At 26.9% G+C, this 20,000-nt stretch overlaps 1 protein-coding gene across 4 annotated transcripts; it reads left to right on the forward strand.

The window, feature by feature from the left end:
- Nucleotides 1-119: 119 nt before the first annotated feature.
- Marf1 (meiosis regulator and mRNA stability factor 1-like protein) lies at nucleotides 120-19,959 on the forward strand. 4 transcript variants are annotated; one of them, XM_089224453.1, is made up of 28 exons: nucleotides 121-351; nucleotides 2,608-2,789; nucleotides 3,080-3,332; nucleotides 3,438-3,504; nucleotides 3,575-3,718; nucleotides 3,790-3,950; nucleotides 4,012-4,135; nucleotides 6,705-6,877; nucleotides 7,365-7,465; nucleotides 7,528-7,672; nucleotides 7,745-7,889; nucleotides 8,928-9,033; nucleotides 9,112-9,224; nucleotides 9,333-9,479; nucleotides 9,576-9,752; nucleotides 9,824-10,002; nucleotides 10,091-10,337; nucleotides 10,454-10,635; nucleotides 10,731-10,942; nucleotides 11,044-11,267; nucleotides 12,614-12,937; nucleotides 13,048-13,203; nucleotides 14,067-14,285; nucleotides 15,405-15,611; nucleotides 15,676-15,946; nucleotides 16,045-16,193; nucleotides 18,152-18,407; nucleotides 18,491-19,959. In XM_089224453.1, the coding sequence occupies exons 2-28, from the start codon at nucleotides 2,759-2,761 to the stop codon at nucleotides 18,538-18,540; spliced, it is 4,563 nt and encodes a 1,520-aa protein (XP_089080579.1). In that variant the 5' UTR covers nucleotides 121-351; nucleotides 2,608-2,758; the 3' UTR covers nucleotides 18,541-19,959. The 4 variants fall into 4 exon arrangements, with proteins under 4 accessions (XP_089080578.1, XP_089080579.1, XP_089080580.1 ...); XM_089224452.1 differs by having other exon boundaries at nucleotides 120-351; nucleotides 3,080-3,504; XM_089224454.1 differs by lacking the exon at nucleotides 13,048-13,203 and having other exon boundaries at nucleotides 123-351; nucleotides 3,080-3,504.
- The last annotated feature ends 41 nt before the right edge of the window (nucleotides 19,960-20,000 follow it).

Raw genomic sequence — 20,000 nt, forward strand, 5'->3', positions numbered from 1 at the left:
ATGGTCCATGCTCCCATGACAAAATAACAAAAATAACAAAAATGTTATTTTATCAGCCCGCCGTCACCCTATCCATCGGTCGTGTACAAAAACCATGGTTGTAGATAGAACCACGACAAAAAAAGTTGATTAGTAAATTTTTAATTTTATACCTATAGTTTACAACTGACTACAGATTAGCTTCCAAGAGTACTGTGCATTTGTGCTCCATAAAGGCATTAAATTTTAATTCGTGTTTTTGTTTTCGTTGGATTAACAAATTTATTTTTAAAAAGAAAAATTCCATTTCAATATTGTTTTTGATTTACTCGACATAATACATTTACGAATATTATTTTTTCATCTGAAAAGGTAAAGTATAATACCTAGTATACTCTTAATAATAGTCTACTTATTAACTAGTTTTAATATATTGTTCAGTGTTCTACTCCAAACTCCGCGTTTAAAATCGAAACGTTTGTCTGTTTAACTCATAATTAAATTAATATTGTATTTAATATCATTAATGACGTGAAGATGATTGTTGAATAATAAGCTGTTAGAATAAATCAATGATCCATTAGTTTGCCATTTCCGCTATTTATCACTTGCCGTGGCGCGATGATTTAGGTGGTAGGCAGTTCAGGGGTTCAGTTCAACTTTAGGGGTAAATTGTCCTTGTTTATATTTATACTTGTTACACATTAAATAATTATGATAGTTGATAATGCAGTGGCGTAGTCATGATTTTAGTTTGGGGAGAGCTGATTAATGTTTACACAGCGGTGGTTTACCTAGGTTAAATTTAACATGTAGAAAAAAATGATAATAAAAATAGCGATGAATTTTCTTTTTGTATTTTAATAATACAATTTTAGACTCTTGTAGCAATTTTCATAGACCATCAAAATAACTTTTAAATTTTCTCAACATTTCAGGGAGGTTCTAACCCCTCAGTTCTCCCTTTGGCTATGCCACTGCGATAATGGTATATTGGAATTAATTACAAATGTATTATAAATGGTAATTAAATACAGAAAATTGTTATAGGTAGCTTTCTAACTTCTAATCTGCACCAAATTAAATTTGCACCATTGTTCTTGGTGTGGAAAACCACACAAAATTAAAAGTTTCATAATTAAAGATGCTCAATAAATCAAAATAGTTCAATTGTTCATAAATGATTATATAATTATAATCTAAATTATAAACTTAATTCAGTTATACAACTGAACAATTTGTGATACTTAATCATTTTTTAAATAACTAAACTAAATTAACAATTGTGCATTTATTTCTCATTATAAATAAGCAAATAGTAAGTAATTATAATTACAATTATTTTAAGTCAAAACAATATCATTTTCAAATTGTGTAGTTGAAATTAAATAAATTGTATATTTTAAGTAATACTATGCATTTTATAGATAATATATTGATAAGTTAAATTGTTAATAATTTTTAACCATAAGTATAAAAAAAGTATATTCCTGTACTTAAAAGTAAAAAAGATTGTTTTAAGAGGATGTCAGCGCACTATTTGTTTTCTCTTTCTGGCTCACTCGTAACATAGACAAAATGCATGTACGCAGAATTATTTTTTCTATATCTTTAAGTAATTTTAGAGTAAACCCTTCCATTACAAAAAAGATAAAGAATAATATTTTTGAGGGAATGACATATCGATTTTATATTTTATTGATATTTGACTTTCAAAATAAACAAAAAAACACTGTACATTTAAATAATGTTTAAATTATTAAGAGACAATATTTAGACAAATCGATATGTCATTCCCTCAAAAATATTATTCTTTATCTTTTTTGTAATGGAAGGTTTTACTCTAAAATTACTTAAAGACATAGACAAAATGATTCTTCGTAAATGTGTTTTGTCTATGTTACGCGTGGGTCAGAGAGAGAAAACAAATAGTGCGCTGACATCCTCTTAATTTTTATTTTGTTGCTAAATAAAATTTACAATATTACATATTTCTTTATAATTTACCTATAGTTTTTTTAGTTATCTTATACATAAATAACTTTTTACAAAAAAATATACAATACAAGAATATGTACGAATAATTTTGACAATAAATTATAAGTAAAAATTATTTTAGTTTTTCTATAAACACATTAAATTTTATTATTTGAAATATATTTTGAGAATCATTATACTGTGGTTAAACCAAGCATATTATTCAGTTATTAATGTTTTCAGTATTTTTAAAATTTGGTTAATTTGAATGATAATTTGAAATACTAATATTAGCTGTCTATAAAATATTATTTAATATAAAATAAGTATTCCTATCAACATTTCTACATTTTCTAAATTTCAAGAATTATAAATTCATTTTAACGGGCCCTTAAAGAGATGGGTTCCCATACTAATTTTAGATTCTTAATCCTTAATTATTTTTAGAGTACCTATTTTAGATAAGTAAATTAATTGTTTATAATTATTCAAGTATTTATTGAGTATCAATAGTAATTGTTTTTACCAATTAAACAGAGATTTAATTTTATTATATTTTAAGATAAGTTGTATGTAATAAAAATAACAAAGTGTATGGTTAGTTGAATCTAAATTAATTATTAAAATTTAATTTTTTTTTTCAATTTTCAGGTCTATTCAGTTGGTATATAAATGATACCAAGATTTTAATTTAGACTTCTCAAGTATTTAAAAACATATTTTTTCAATTGTAAATGCAGCTTTATACCTCATATTTTTTTCAAGGTATAATATTTAAACTATATAAGTTGTCAGACCTATTATGGATCATCTTATTGTCTGTACAAGAAAATGTAAGTTCTAATATATTTGTTTGACTGAATTAATAATGCAATGTTACGTTGGTTTTTATTGGGTATCGTATATTAAAACATGTAATTTTTTCCTGATTTATAACCATTTCTATTAAAAATGTTGCTTTGATAGTTAATAAATCATAATAAGTTTTTGGCATGAAAAAAAATATCTTAATATTTGATAAAAAAAAACTAATGAAAATTTAAACCTATTGTTGATGCATACAATTAATTATACAACAGGTTTAGTTAAAATTATATTATAAGAAAATTATTTATCTTTTAAGTGTCCTTCAACCGTCAAGAGAATATTGGCTGCTTTGGAAACATAGAACCATATCCATGTGACGGTCAAATTGAAACAAATTTTAAATTTCCATCACCACCACATCTTACAAATGGATATTATATCTCTCCAAAGGAACCTGTACCTCAAAATAATACTACATCATCATCATATTCACATACCGATTCAGATTCTGCGTCAGACTCTGATTCATTGTGTTCAAATTCTGATGTTTATGAACAAGAATGCCTTAGGTATGATAACCAGTTGTTACCTTACAAAAAAAACAAGAAGTCTTTAAATAGACTTCGTTCTTCATATACTTCACGTGGATATACAAATAATTCAATTCCTTATAGTCATAAGCATTCATTTGCTCACTATTTGCCACCAATTGGTGTATTTTGGGATATTGAAAACTGTCAAGTAAGTCATAACATTAATATAATAGCAAATATTATCAAATTACATATTACAATTAATTAAATAATTCTAGGTTCCCAAAGGTAGATCTGCAGTAGCTGTAGCCCAAGCAATAAGAGACAGATTTTTTATCGGTTATAGAGAAGCTGAGTTTCTCGTCGTCTGCGATGTTAAAAAAGAAAATGCACAAGTTGTTCAAGAACTAAATGATGCACAAGTATGTATATTCTAATATAGTGCAATAAATTGTTTAAGTGCTTGTAATTTTATTCATGTAATTTCTATTAGGTCAATTTAGTTCATGTTACATCTGTATGCAAAAATGCAGCCGACGAGAAACTTCGCCTTTCAATGAGAAGATTTGCGGACTTACACGGTTCCCCTGCAGCTGTAGTTTTAGTTTCTGGTGATGTGAATTTTGCATCTGATCTCTGTGATATTAGACATAGGTACATCTATTACTTTTGTTTGTTTTAAAACTTAAAATTCATTCAAATTTTAATATTCCAGGAAAAAAATGCATGTAATATTATTGCATAATGAACTTTGTTCCGAAAGTCTTATTTTGTGTGCCAATGAACATTATAATTATACTCATTTAGTTGAAATGTTACCACTAAGAAATGCTCTTCGAGTAAGTATAATTTATTTTATAGTTTTAGTTAAGTATATGTCTTAAATAAAGTCAGTCTTATTGAGATAATGATATATTATAATGGCAGGTATGTTACAATTATATAGCATTATGAAACCCAATGGCCTATGTCGCCGAGGGTATATTTCGTTTAATTAAAAAAAAAAGTATTATGATTCTGCCTAAAATATATCTGTATAATAGATATTGGTTAAACTAACTTTCGTCCTCCCCTAGGTAAACTTGAGATAAAAGTTTTTTTTTATTTCAGTATTTATTTTTTATTTTTAAAAGAAATTTACAATCTATACCTTAGGCACAATGAGTAAATGTGAAACAGAATATATATAAGGTATCAAAACAATTAATATTAATAATAAAAAGAGTTTACAATAAATTATATAGTAGGTCATGTTACGTTTGATGAGAGCAGCAACCCATTAATGACACTCTCGCTCGTTTAATTTCAGTATAGCTGTACAATTTGAATATTTTGTTGGTATTTGATAGATAATTTATTAGTTTTTCAAGTGTTAGAGAATCGTTAAAACTTTGTGCAATCTATAATAAAAATAAAAAATTTATCACGAGTAAAGAAGTTAAAATATGTATTTTATCATTTTTTTTCTTGGTAGTCATGCTGATCAAGTTTTTAAATAAAATCTTGAGCATGATAACTATAGCTCACCCATAGTTCTTATTAGTTCAATACTGGATAAACAATTTTTTATTTTTGTGTAAATAGTTAATGGAATAGCAATTCTGTAGTATTATTAAGTATAATAAAATAAGATAAATTTAAGTTTGATTCTTGGAGATTTTCAACCATAATTATTTTTGAAGTTATTTAAAAGAGAGAGGTATAAAACGTAGCTATCTGTTCAAAGATGCATGCTCTAATAATAACTAAAATATACTTTAAAAAAAAATTATGAATTTGGTTATTTTTGAAATTTATGCCTTAGTGCTCAAACCATTAACTTTTTATAAAATATTTTTTTTTATGCAATTAAAAGGCTTCTCTAGCTTAGTTTTCTTAAATATGAATATAATTCGGTGTTTTTAAAAATACTTTTTTTTTGTGTTTGAAATTTATTTATTTATTTATTTAATCATTGTAGTTCATTGGAATTAATTATTATTGGCTATAGTATAATATAGAATAGTATAGTATACATTTATAAATTTCGTTGTGATACCAGTTATATACCCATCTCCCTTCAACAGCTTAGGCAGTTTTAATACTTGCTAACCTGTCTGGAAACCACTTAGTCTGCTCATATTTATAGAATTGTATCAAAATATTAATGAATGTTTTGTATTTCATGATGATCTTACATATAAAAAATTGCACTTTATTACTACGTATTAAAATTAAATTAAAATATATCAAAAAATTACAAAATCCTAAAATATACAATAAAAAATTTAAAAAAAAAACAACATAAACTTATTGAGGGTAAGATTCTAAAAGCTGCATACTTGCTAAAAAGCTGCTAATTATATTTTTTAACATTTTAATTTCAATGTTTATTATGTCTTTAAAATATAAGGCTATTTTAAGAACTTTTTTTACAAATTATTCTATAACATTAGTTGAAATTAAAAAAAAAAAATAGATATTAAATTCTGACAATTTGACAATGCTTGTGAAGTCGTTTTTGATTATAAAATATACTATATCAACCCCTCTGCTACTTGAATATAGAATATAAATTTCAAATTTCATAGAATTCTGAAATATTTAAAAATTGTTGTCGGACTTCTTAAAGATTTAATGAAAACTCTTATTTTTTTCATATTATTAAATATGCTACTATTAAAGATTTTTATACTAATATTTTAAAAAGCGCACAAACTGTTTCTTAAAATCAAGATTTTTAGATTATAACAATCAGTTTAAAATTAAATGTAGTGTTGTAACAGACGTAAGCCTCAATGTGTCTGCATTTGTTCAGGCATTTACACTTTCTTGGCTTATATTTGCTAAAACGATTAACCTGCTTGATTGAATTATTCCAAAACTAGACTTTCCTATACGCCAATCACATTGCATTAAAAATTTTAGGTGATCATATAATTATGTGAATTGTATACAAATTTATTGAATTTATTTCTAAAAATCTGTTAACTTATGTTGGCTCAATTTTAATTAATACTATTTATAATTTATAAGTAATTCATATTGGATTTTTTTCACTGCCAGTATGTATAGGTTTATTTATTTTTTAAATTACTGTTTGTAATATTCTTCTAAAAAATACACATATTTATTGATATTATGGATGTATCTAATTTAATTTGTTGATGATCTTCAAATAAAGTTTAATAACTTTTATTTGAAATTATTAGCAGCAGAACAACTTATGTGAATTTGTTAAATTTATAATATTCAAATTTTTTTTCAATAACTGGTATAATTTATTACTCAATCAATATAATATGCTGCTAATGTTTCTTCTTATTTTTAGATCATAGTCCTTGGAATTTGGATCTTTATAATTACATTGTTTGAACATTATTAAATATTTACTGGAAAAAAAATTTTATTTGATATTTATTTTACTAGCAATGTGGGAATACACCTGTTGAAGTTATTGTATCCAATCTACCAGTTGGTATTGATCCAGCAAAAATCAGAAATCGTTTAAAGAGGTTGTCTGAAAATTGTGGTGGACGTGTTGGTGTAATAAATAATTGTTCAACAACAATTAGATTTCCTACCAAAGAAATGGCTGCAAGGTAAATAATAATAATGATGATAAGCGATTTTGTATACCTATCATGTTTATCAGTTTTATCTCATAAAATATCTTTTTATTGCTTTCACAATCTCGTTAAATTATTTTTACACATTTTTTCCCTTTGGTATTCCCTGTACATATTTGGTTTCTGTTAGCATTGAACTTTCAATAGTATTTTTGGATCAGTCTTTCATTGCAGTCATGCACTCAATTACTACATTGAGCTTTAATTATTTGTTCAATAATTTCATATTTTGTGTCTTAATTTAATTTTTGTAGTTTATTTAAATTTGTGATTTATATTTACCATTATTTTAATGTTATCTAGTCCTTTTTTTTCATACAAATTTTTAAAAGCATGGTGATTTATTTTAGTTTTATTGTATTTAATTAACAAATGATCTTTTTGTAATATAATTAAATTTGATTTAATGATTCTACTTTAATTAATTTAGTTTTATTTAATGATTCTATCTCCTCTTTAGAGCTCAAAAACGAATGAATAAGGAGCGCGTGTTTAATAGTCAAATTGTTGTTAGTTTACCGTTTGCTGTAAAAGAAGAATCATCGTCCACTAGTTTCATAAGTTTGTACAATAATTATATCCTAAGTTTTATTTTTTTCTTGTGTTAAATAATTATACTGTAGGTAGACCTGCTCCAGTGCAGACTAGAGAAGAAAACATACAACACATTGCCACTACTATTCAGTATTCTTCAACAAACAATATGCATTCCCGGTTTAATATGACCCCTGTTACTCCGCCTACCACTTTTGAAAATCGAAAATTTGCGTAAGTTTCGAAAAAAACTATTTTAGTCTATTTCTAAAATTGGCTCATAGATTTATATTCTGTTTTGTCTAGTTTGTATGGTCAACAAATTAAAGGTGGTTTTGGAATGTCACAAATGAATCCTAGTGTTGATAACTCGATGAGAAATCATAATCCTTGGTTGTCATCAAATTCCGTTGGCATTCAAACATGGTTAAACGGACCTCAAATACCTGTAGTAAGTGTTATTTCATGAAATAAATCTTTAAAATTTTAAGTGTAAGGAACACTTATTTTAAAAACACCATAATAGTCCAAATAAATCATTAATTAAAAATATACATTTTTTTATATTAATCAATGGGTACAAAGTTTTTTATTAAACTGTCAGTGCATTGTTTGATTTTTTTCTCTCTGACCCACATGCAACATAGTTAATTTATGCTTAGCAGAACCAACACTGTTGTTACTTGTAATATTGAAGTGAATTCACCTATCATCAAACTTTAAGCATAGAACATTACCAGTATTCCTACATTGGCTTTTTTATTATATTTTAATTTGTATACAATTTATAAGCATTTGTCAAATTTATGTTTTTATAAATATTTTTGAAAAAAAAACTATATGTAATATTTTTACTAAATATAATGGTAGCATAATAATATATTAATATGTAACCAACAACAATATTAAAAAAAACATTTTTCTTTTGAGCTTAAAAAAAAAATCATGTTTGAGCTACTTTTAGCAACCTATAAGGGTTGAAAATAAAATACGTTATAAACGACCTCCAAGTTTTTAAAAATCTATTAATATAAATTTTATTGAAAATGGTCTTGCAGTTTTTGAGTCTGTTAATTATAGATGGACAGGGGAAATATTAAAATATCTGATTCTTATTTAAAACGTGAATTTATAATTTGAAAAAAATAATTAATAAACATTGTAAAAATGAACGCATACATCTTTTTCACCCAATATAATTGATTCTTGCTTATTTATTAAAAAATCTATTTTTTTGGTCAGAAATTTTCTGTTTAATAATATGCATTATAATATTTGTATAGACAACTTCTCATTACAGAAAATGATTAGGAATTAGGCTTGAGTTTGAAAATTCAATTAGTTGTCTACATTTTTGTTTTTGATTTAAAAAAAGGAGAAGTGTATCTTTGAAATTTTATATTTGGGTAAATAAGAATCACTCCAAGACAGCATATTACATATTTAATAGTTATTAATATTTCTTAACTATAATCCGACTTTTGACTAGAGCGGGGCGAGAGGTCCAATTAATTACAAAGGAAAACAGATGACCAAGGACAATCATGAACAACCTGATATTACTCACACTCAGCCATCAACTTCACAAATAACTTGTAATTTATTATTGAATTTTATCATAATGTTAAATAATTTAATTAGTATTGTAATGTATTGTAAAAAAATTCCAATAGTAAATCATAATGAAAACTGGATGCGGCATGGTTATCCAACAACAATGGGTCATGGTACACCAATAACAATTTTAAAAAGAGGACTGGGTGGAACATCACAAATTGATTCTCAAGTAAGAAAGAAATAAAGACTAAAATGTGTTATTATTACTATTATTATTTTTTTTTACATACCTTATGTGTGATTTTAAATTTTATATACTGTCTTATTGGAAATTTAGGTTGGTTCAACCCCGAGCATGGTCAGTTCAAATGGCCCACCACCTTACATGATGTTTGGTGTCAACACTTCAGTTCCACCACCTCCAATAATCAATGTTCCTAGGAGAGTTAGTCCACCAACTCTGATGGAGAATACCAATCCAGATGTAAGATTTTTTTGTCTTTATATAATCAGACTTTGTCTAATAAAGTTGTATTATAAAGTATGTATTTGTATTTTATTTTCAAAATAATTTCTTCAGCGTTACTTTCACCCCATATCTCCGTCTTATAATAATTTATCAACAAATCAGGCATCACCATTACTTGTAGCCCAACAGAGTAATCCAGTAGACTTACACGTTACAAATTTAGATCAGAATATTGACTCTGTTGAGATGAAAAATATATTATTTAATACGTTCAGGGAACATGTTATGGTATGTATTAAACATTGCGTGTAAAACAAAACAATGTCATCTCATCTCTTTGTTATGTTGGTCAAATGCAGGTGTTACACGTGTCAGTGTTTTATCAGTCAGATGGTAATTTTGCAGCAGCCGTTCGGGTGTCTAGTCCACAGGATGCGCAGTATGCCATTTCTAAACTCCACAGACGCAAAATCGGATTCAAAAGGATTATGATCGCTTATGCTCATTCTGGTTACCCTCAAAATCCCACGCTGCTGAGGTATATAATATATATGATTCTGACAATATTGTTTTATGGTTATTTTATCCTAAGTTCTTGGTTGTATTGCGTGTGTTTATTATTATAGATCTCAGATAGCATACATTCTAATGGAAGTTCCTGGGCAGCGTTTGCCTCTGTTCAAGTTCCGTGAAATGTTTGAAAACCGCTTCATGACTTCTGTGTCTGTATCGGATCTGTATAAAATGAAAGATGTGTGTTTAATTACCGAAGAACCAAATCATAGAATCATAAGCTTAAATCCAGAATACCGTAATACTCCGTCGCCCCTTCACCATCAATCTTCTTCATCTTCTATGCCAATAACTAATTTAGTAAGTTTTATGACACAGCATTTATCTAGTAGCGTTCAGTATAATTCTTAAAAAAAAATGTATTATTATTTATTGTATTCGTAACTTTCTTTAATTAATATGTATCATATGTATAGGACAAAAGCGATGCGGTTTCATACTGTCCTGTTCATGCAAAAATTACAAAACCTACTGACGATAAGGGCTGGGCTGAATTAGAGATGCCTGCATTACCTAATGTTAAAGTGTCACTAAATGAGTTCTCTAAACGATTACATACTCTGATATCATCTCACAACAATTATCTAATCCTAGCCACGTAAATTATAAATATTTATTTCTACTACTTAGTAGATGATGCTGTCTCATTATTACAAAACCATAGCTGTGTAACAAATTGAAAACTTTTTTTAGTATTTGCGATTGTTATGAAGCTTTGTTCAATGAGCCGTTACAAACAGATGAAGATGGTGTACCTTTGGAACACATTGTGACTGCCGTCAGCGGTGTCGAACTCTTGCAAAGCTGTAGTATTGGTATCAAATATCTTACAACATCTTCAGCCTCGGACATCGGAAATATGTCAGTTAGATCTTCAACTCAAGAGTCCGACACTAAATCAGAAGGTTAGATCTATAGTAAAATGATTATGTGTTTAGGAAATACAACAATTTTTTATCATGTTAAATGTTCATTGATACTATCCAACACTTTAAATGTTTTGCAGCTAGTGTTAGTGGATTGAAAAGCATAAGTCCACCATTGGCAAACAATTTGGCTTTGCTGAGCCGTGAACTGGTTGATTTGTTAAAGACCTGTACTCATTGTACCATGTCGTTTAACCGTTTCATACCAGCTTACCATCATCATTTTGGCCGTCAGTGTCGCGTTGCTGACTATGGTTTTACCAAACTCATTGATCTTTTAGAGGCGTTGCCAAACATTGTACAGGTGATTTACATGTTATACAGTCATTACTATTTTTAATTTGTTATTCAGCCCTTCCCTAAGACATTTTTATGGTATTATATTAATTTATGAATAATATGTATTAAATATTAGTATATTACTTACCCATCAGTGACGGCGCTAGAGGAGAGCACTCCATATAAATGCCTGGGGCCCCGTGTCTACTTATTTGATTTTCGATTTTCTTAATTTTATGGTATGTAGAGAAAAAAATATTTAGGGCCTCATCATAAATATTCTTCAGGACCCCAAAATACGTCACTGGTACCCATTAGGTTATTATTTGTTTTAGAGAATTCTTGCCCATAACTCAGTAGCGCTACTATGACGAAGATATTAAGTTGATATTGAGGAACTTAAATGAAAAGGCTCAAATTAAAATGATGTATACAATATAAAAAATATCTTGTCTAAAATGTGTGTTGTAGCATAATATAAATAAAATTTTGTTAAATGTTAGTGGTTGAAGTCATTTTACTCTTTAATAAATATAAATATTTTTAAAGATATTCATAACTATACGTAGGCGCCCGCAGAGGGGGGCAAGCTGGGTATTTGCCCCCCCCCCTGGCTTTTTCAAAATATTTTTTTTTAATTGAATGTTTTAAGATAAATTACTATATACTATACAACAAATTTAAAGCATAAAATAAGTTGTAATATCATAAAATATAATATATTGTATACAAGTATAATAAAAAAGATTATTATTTTAAAACACCTAGTAAAATTATAATATTTATCCTCAAATTCTAATATTGCCCCCCCCCCCCCCCGTAGAAAAATTTCTGCGGGTGCCTATGTAATTATAGCCTATAGGTGTGCAGTATATTAATTACTTTGATTAAAAGGGAAAAATTATCTAAAAATTACAAAATATTCCCTTTTAAGTGGATATTTGCACACTATTTATTTTCATTTTTCTTACACAATCAGTAGTATCAACCAGGAGTTGTTAACTTGAGTATTAAAGTGAATTGAATGAATTAATCTATCATAAAACTTAGGTTTAAAACATGATTTGTATTCTTATGTTGGCCTTTTAACAATCTTTTTATCTAAAAATGTTCATAATCGTGCTTTCAAATTTAAAAAAGACCAACACAAGAACACAGTTAATGTTCATCAAAGTTATATAATAGGTTAATAATTATTCCCTCTAATATTTTAAAGCAAGCCTCACAAAGTTGGTCCTATAAAATTATATAAAGTAAAATAATTTTTTAATCACTAAGGAATATATTTTATAAAATAAGTTAAGACATTTACATCTTATAAATCAGGTTTTTCCATGATACACTACTGATTTTGGCAATACATTTTTTCAGGTATTTGGAGAAGGTAACAAACGTTTCATGACATTGTCACACAAAGCGCAGGTACGAAGATTTACTTCTGATTTGTTGCGTGTGCTTAAATCCGTGGCCAGCAAACAAGTACCCATTGTTGACTTTGGTACGCTTTTTGAGAAGACCCTGGGCCGCGCTTTTGATCCGGTCGATTATGGATTGTGTTCTCTCGATGATCTATTGTCGCAAGTATCAGAAAACACTGTTGTCATAGGTCATCTGGATGGTCAAAAATCGGTGGCAATCCCTAAACGAGAACAGACTCCAGAAGAGATTGAACGTACTAAAGCCTTTGCGAAAGAAGTGAGTTTCAGTAAAATTTACTAATCATTAATAATTTGATTTTACAAAATATTTCTTGACTCGAGACCTGGCACAATCAAATTTTGAAGTAATAATAATCATTTATCTAGGTAATAGAGTTGTTAAGTCATGCCCCGCAATGTTCTTTATTATTTAATAAATTCATTCCTTCTTATCATCACCATTTTGGCCATCAGTGTAAAGTAGCTGATTTTGGATTCACTAAATTGATCGAACTGTTCGAATCAATACCACACATTGTTAAGGTATTTAGATGGGATTTTTTTGTTTGTGTGTATTACATGTTTATTGCGCAAGTCATACAATAATTTACATAAAATGTTCAGTGTTGTAAAAACATAGATAAATTATTATATTTAGATTTCCAAACTGTTGAGTGTTAAATTTACTTTCATGTCATGGCTGTTAAATGTACAGTGGTAGTTATTTTTCACCATGTGTTATGATTGTTTCATGGTCCTCAGACATACTATGTATAACATAGAATCATCCTATAAAGTCATTTGATGTATTTTAATTTCTTATAATCATATCTATAAGGTGATACCTTAAGTATATTAAATGAGATATGAGAACAATAAAAACTGTATTTTATGTATTTCATTTAATCATTTAACTTCAAAATATATTCCAATTTGAAAACACAATATAAGTTAACTTTTCTATAAAAAGAATTGTTTTGTTAGCCTTTCTTGTTTAAACTGTACTAAAGTTTATTTGATAAATATAATCTATAATTTTAATTCAGTATATGTTTTTTAACTAATTAGTTGTGTATTTATGTTCTATAAAATATAATTAATTATCAGTTTCTTCTATACCTAGCTTGAAATAGAAATAAATTAAAAGTCAAAATTTATAATGGAATAAAAGTTTTGATTATTTAAGTATTGTTGTTTTGAGACGATAATTGGAACTGTTTTTAAATATTGTTGTTGATTGATGTCAATAATCAATATCATTTTTATAGTTAAATAATATACTGTGAAACATTTTCTTGTGTTTTCATTTTTAAAATCTGAATGTCTATTTGTGTACTAAATCTATTAAAAATAAGTATATGGTTAATATTAAATTTGAATTTGTTAAACAATGACATTTACTATAGATCGAAGATGATTTAGAAGGAGAGCGCCGTGTGTCGTTGACAACTGATGTGAAACAAAATGTGCTTGGTGATCAGTTGGCTGCGTTAGCTGTTTATCCACTGCCAATCAGTCAACTACAAAACGCCTTCTTGTGGCAGTATGGCTATGGTCTTAAACCTTCTGTATATGAATGCGAGACACTTATTGAACTGTTACAAAAGCTCGACGATGCTGTTAAGGTAGGATAAAAATATCTAATATCAAAATTATTTTTTATGTGTGAAATTTTTACCAAATTGCATTATGAATTATAAAAAATATATTTATAGTATGCTCTATAGTTGACAAAATTAATTTACTTTTGCACATTATGAAATTTGTTACCTATACATTTTAGGGCAATACACCACCTACAAATTCATGTTTCTACATTTGTTAAATATTTATAGTACAATATAGTCATTTAACTGGTACTGGGTATTACATTATTTGATTATATCATTATATACTTATCCTACAATTGCTTTTTCAATATGTTCAGATCCATGTTGTGCATAAAGAGAAAATACTTAGTAACATAAAAATACTTATCTTAACTTCTATTGTTAAGATGTATATTATGTTTTTAGAGATAAATTGTTTTATGTTTGACAATTTAGAGAATTAACTCACAATAAAATTGCATACTCTTCATACTGAAAATTTGAACTTGTATGCTGATAAATACTTAGGTAATGTCGCAATGGTTATACAGTGGAACCTCTATGAGTCGAATTTTCAATAACTCGAAGGAATGTTTTGGTCCCTGCCTTACAATGCATGATATGTGTGAATTTTCTATGAGTCAAATTTTCAATTACTAGATCTTTTTTCGTCGCCAACCGATTCAAGTTATCGAGGTTCCACTATATTTAGAACTCATAGTATCTTCTTTCTTATACCTGTTTTTGGGTGGATGGAGATATTAATATTTATGATCATTGTTGGTTTTTATGAATACCTTATCTATTTAAAAAATTAGAAATGGCACAAGTTCACTCTAGGCTAATTAGCTTAAATTTTTTTACAAAATAAATGGGTATAACATTTTAGATTATCAACGATTTAAATTACATAATATTCAGTGTCTACTGTTACACTAAAATTGATAAATGTAATAAACTATCTTACAATATTATATATTAACATGTTCTAATGAATTTTTTAAAGTAAACTATTGATCAGAAAAAAGATAAAACAGTAAGTTAATTAATTGCATTTGTATTTTACTCTGTATTTATTTTGGTGAAAATTAAAGGCTCGTGTAGTATAATATATTGTTTTTATGATAATGCTAAACATTTGTTGCACTATTACAGGTAGTGGACAATCATGGTGAGTTGTTTTTGATAGCGGTGGACCGCAAAGAAGCCCATAGGTTATCCCTAAAAGTTCGCCGAGTATTGATGGAACACTCATCCAATGACAAGATGTCTGTTTTGCAGTTTCAATCTGTTTATCAAACAATGTTTGGCGAATCTATAAGCATTGAAACTATGCAGGAGAAACTTAGTGAAACTATAAAAGTAACAACAGAGAATCCAAGTTATGTTTTCAAATATATTTCATTATTTTGAAACTTGTGTTTAGATTGTCAAGACTAAATTTGGTGAAGAATATGTACAGTTGACCCCTTTGCAGTTGTTCGCCCAAGATATGTATCGTCTGTTAATGATCTCAGATGGTCGATTATTGTTGACATCCCTTGAAGCTTCTTACTTGCGCTTGTTTGGCACTGCCATCCAGCCTGCTGTTTATGGATATCAGTCTGTAATGGCACTGATTACCAGTATTTCACACACAGTCCTCATTGAAAATAAGCCGCCCAAACGATACATTGTACTCAACAGAGAACTTGCCAGTAAGTTAATTTTATCATGAAGTACTATAAATACAACTATAATATAATTTATTAAGATAACGTTTAAAAACTTAACTGCTTTTACATTTGTCAAACAGGTGTAGGTATTCATTTGCCCAATAGTATAATTAAATCGCCCATGCCAGATCAAATGGCAAAAAATCATTGCAGTAAGCTTGATATGAGTTTAATGAACCACAATGAGAATTTCAGGGAAAGCAATGTTATGCTACCTGACGAAAATAAGGTAATGATCATACTATTTTTTTACTCTCGCATTCCATATACATTAAACTCCCGAAATAAAGGTGTATTCTAATAAATTATTTGAATTTGTCTGGATTAAAAAATATTACCCCTAAAAATGTGTTGTTCTAAAGCTGTTAATATAGAGAAAACTGAATTAAAATAAATAGATATTTTATTTAAATTAAATTTAAAATAATATTACAACTGTAACTCAACTTATTAACTCGTAAAACCTGTGTACCATAAATTAAATAATTAAGTGTTGTTTCTTAATAATAGTCATTTCTTAGAAATTGTAGTACTTAAAATTATTTTTGTTCAGTGTTTTGATATTAACTCATTATATAGTTAAATATAATTTAATGGATACCAAGACAAAATAGATTTTAAAGTTTTATTTAAAATAAAACATTGAATTGATTTTGTTCACATTATAGTTTAAAATATATATTCAAAATATAAGTAAGCTTAATGATGGATGCCCATATGTGTTAAAGGATTGTGCACTTGGAACGCAGTTTTTAAATAGTTGGATGAAGCTTCTCTACTTAATTTTTCCCAATTCGAGCACTGTCTATGTGTTAAGCTTATAAAGTTATTCTCATTAATTTTGTTGTTATTTAATATAATTAAAATATAAATTTATGTAGATGTTGAAAATGATGATAACAGGCCGAGTCTGACTTCATGTATTAAACAAGGTTTTATGTTAATCTGTTGGTTGAGATCATTTTCCCAACATTGAGCGATATTTAATCTGTTAAAAACATTGTTTGTGTGATCATTCTCGGAAGCGATTTATTAAACTGATCAACATTACAATATAATTTTTAAGTTTTAACAGTTAACCTTTTTGTTCTTTATTTGTACATTTAATAAAATAAATTAAAGTATTAGTATCTATTCTATATGTCATATCAAGTAAAATTATTTTTTTATATGTAACTCATGTACAAAACATGATGAGCTTGGGGGCCATATGATATAAATGGGTTGTAACATGGTAGATCTGTTGACTTGTTTTGTCCAGTTTTCCATTGTTTAACAAACTTATTATTATATGCTTAATCCCAAATTCTGATTTTGTATATTTATCTACTATTTGCACATAAAATGTTGATGAGCAATTATTTATACTTTTAAATAAGAAATATTATATAAACTTATTTTTTTTTAATTATGTATATCACATTTTAATTTAATCTAATTATTAATATGTAATAATTATTTGATTGCTTTGATTAATTGTTAGAGAATATTTTTATATTATTGATCAAAATAAAGACATGATGATATTTCAATAGGCCGAGCTGATGATAGATATTTGTTTATGGTATATAGTATGCCGAGATTCAGTAGAGGTTTTTATAAACTTCCTGAGTTCATGTGCAGCTTTCTTGGTAAACAAAAATCAATTCATGTGATCAACTCTCGGGAGCGATTTTATAATATCTGAACTTTTATTTACATTAATTATTAGTTGATTGAGATTTGTTAATTCTAGAATGCCAATTTACTTCTAGTGAGTTGACAAAATTTAAATGTAGAAAACAAATCAAAACTGCAAAAGTTAGCTTAGTTAGTATATTGACTGTATTGTCTGTATTCATTGTTCATTTGACTTGTTTTTAAATAATCAACCTTATATTGTTACTTTGAATAAGTTTACATACTTTAATTTATGCAGAATAATTATAAAGAATATGATGATATTTCAATAGGCCGAGCTGATGTTTGATGTTATTCTCTATGCATAGTATGCTGAGAAGTTAGTTGAGGTTTTTATTGAATTTCCATACTTCTTAGTGCAACTTGCTTGGTAGACAAAAATTAATTCATGTGATCAACTTCGGACCGATTTAATTGTATTTGAATTTATTTATAATTGTGTCATTGAAATAACAAAAATTTTTGTATGTATATTTTGTGTGTAATACTAACATACAGATTTTTCAGACACCTGTGGTGATCAAACTTCCTGATCTAAAGTTACATCCAAACATATTCAATATGAGCCCTATGTCAATGGTAAACTGTACCTCGCCTCAAGCTCCTCATCCATCACAGGTACCCATGCCTACTGAATTGTGTCCTCCGTTTGGTGACAAGTACAAACCCATCACTACAATCAACAATAACAATCATTACAATGACAATCAGTTTTGTTGCCCAATGGTGGGCAACAACGATTTACCAAGTACAAACGATCAAGGTAATTCCATGAGAAAAATATATGGTTATAAAGTAATCAAATTCTAAAAAAAAAAATACTAAATACTTTCCTTTCTTTTACAGGTGATCAAAATCAGCGTTTAGTTCATCAATTAAATGATCATTTTCTTTAAAAAAAAATAAATCGTCCAGGATGGGTTTCAATAGTTTTTTAAAACGAAAGACGTCAATATATATATTTGAAGAAAGAAAAGTAAAATGAAATGTTTATAGGTTTATATTTTTTTTTATACCAGGACTGACTCTCACTCCTAAATAACTAAAAAGTATTTTTATTCGTTTGATTTTTAAACAAAACATTTTTCCTGGAGAAAAAACTTCTTTATATTTAAATTTACAAAGTCTATTAGATTAAGGGATAAAGTGATGTATTAATGGATCTCACTTTTGATTTTTTATGTGTTCACTAGATGTTTTAATTTATATTACATTTTTCGCAAAGTTAATGTGTAAAAAAAATAAATATAAATGTATTTATATTTATATATATTATATATGCATGTAACTAAACAAAAATTTAATTAATAGTAATAATAATGTGTGATATTAGTATATTACAATGTCACAGAATATTTAATTTTTTTCAATATGTCAAGTCTATTACAAATTTTTGCATAAGTTATTATTAGGATTAAATAAATGTGCATAATTTATTTTGAGTAAAGTTTTGGAATAATTTATTTTGTTGAAATGTCTCATATAAAAGATAGAGTTAAATTTTGTTTGTCATTATGCTTAAACATATAATATATATTATGAAAAATATTTTATTTTTATGGATATTTATTTAAATATATCCTTTTATAACAGAATTACTAAATAAATACTTAAGCTACGTGTTTTGAGGGTATGTAATTTTTTTTATTACCAAACAAAAAGACACAAAACAGAAAAAAGTAAAATAAACTTTTACATTGTTATTTTTTTTTTTTTTATAGAAAAATATTTATATCAATCATGATATTATATAATAATTACATGTACACATCATTGTTATATTATTATTATTGTCACTCTATCAATTAATTGTATAAGTTTTTTTCTTTATTATATTTTGTCCTATTTAATAGCTCTAAGTAGTAAGTGTTCATCAATAGTACAATTTAATATATGTATATATATACATATATGGTCTAATGATCACTAAATGTCTTAATCATTTAGACAGCTCAAGAGTCTTATTTTTATTTGTGTTAATGTTTTTCTTATTACATTTAGAAGTATTATTTTTTTTATATACTTATTTTTTAAATTTATTTATATAATGTTTAATTAACACGTGCCAAATGTTGTTTTTTTTCTAAATTAATTATGTATTTACTAAATGAACAACCACTTACTATGTGATAAACTTACATTGTGTAGTATATATTTTTAATAACACGGTATCTAACCTCATTTTACCTGTCTATTATATAGGTGCTCAAACATTAAAAAAAATGCATGTAAAATATGTTGATTAAAATGTTATATTAACTATGTTATTAAAATTAAAAAATATTAAATATAAACATCAATAATTCAGCTTTGAATCCCTGCGTGTTTTTTTCATACAAAAGAGGGTACTAGCGCT

The sequence above is a fragment of the Diuraphis noxia genome, unplaced genomic scaffold (assembly GCF_037042655.1).
Source record: "Diuraphis noxia isolate RWA-SAM2 unplaced genomic scaffold, SU_Dnox_SAM2 contig0003, whole genome shotgun sequence".
In the NCBI taxonomy this organism is placed as follows: Eukaryota; Metazoa; Arthropoda; class Insecta; order Hemiptera; family Aphididae; genus Diuraphis; species Diuraphis noxia.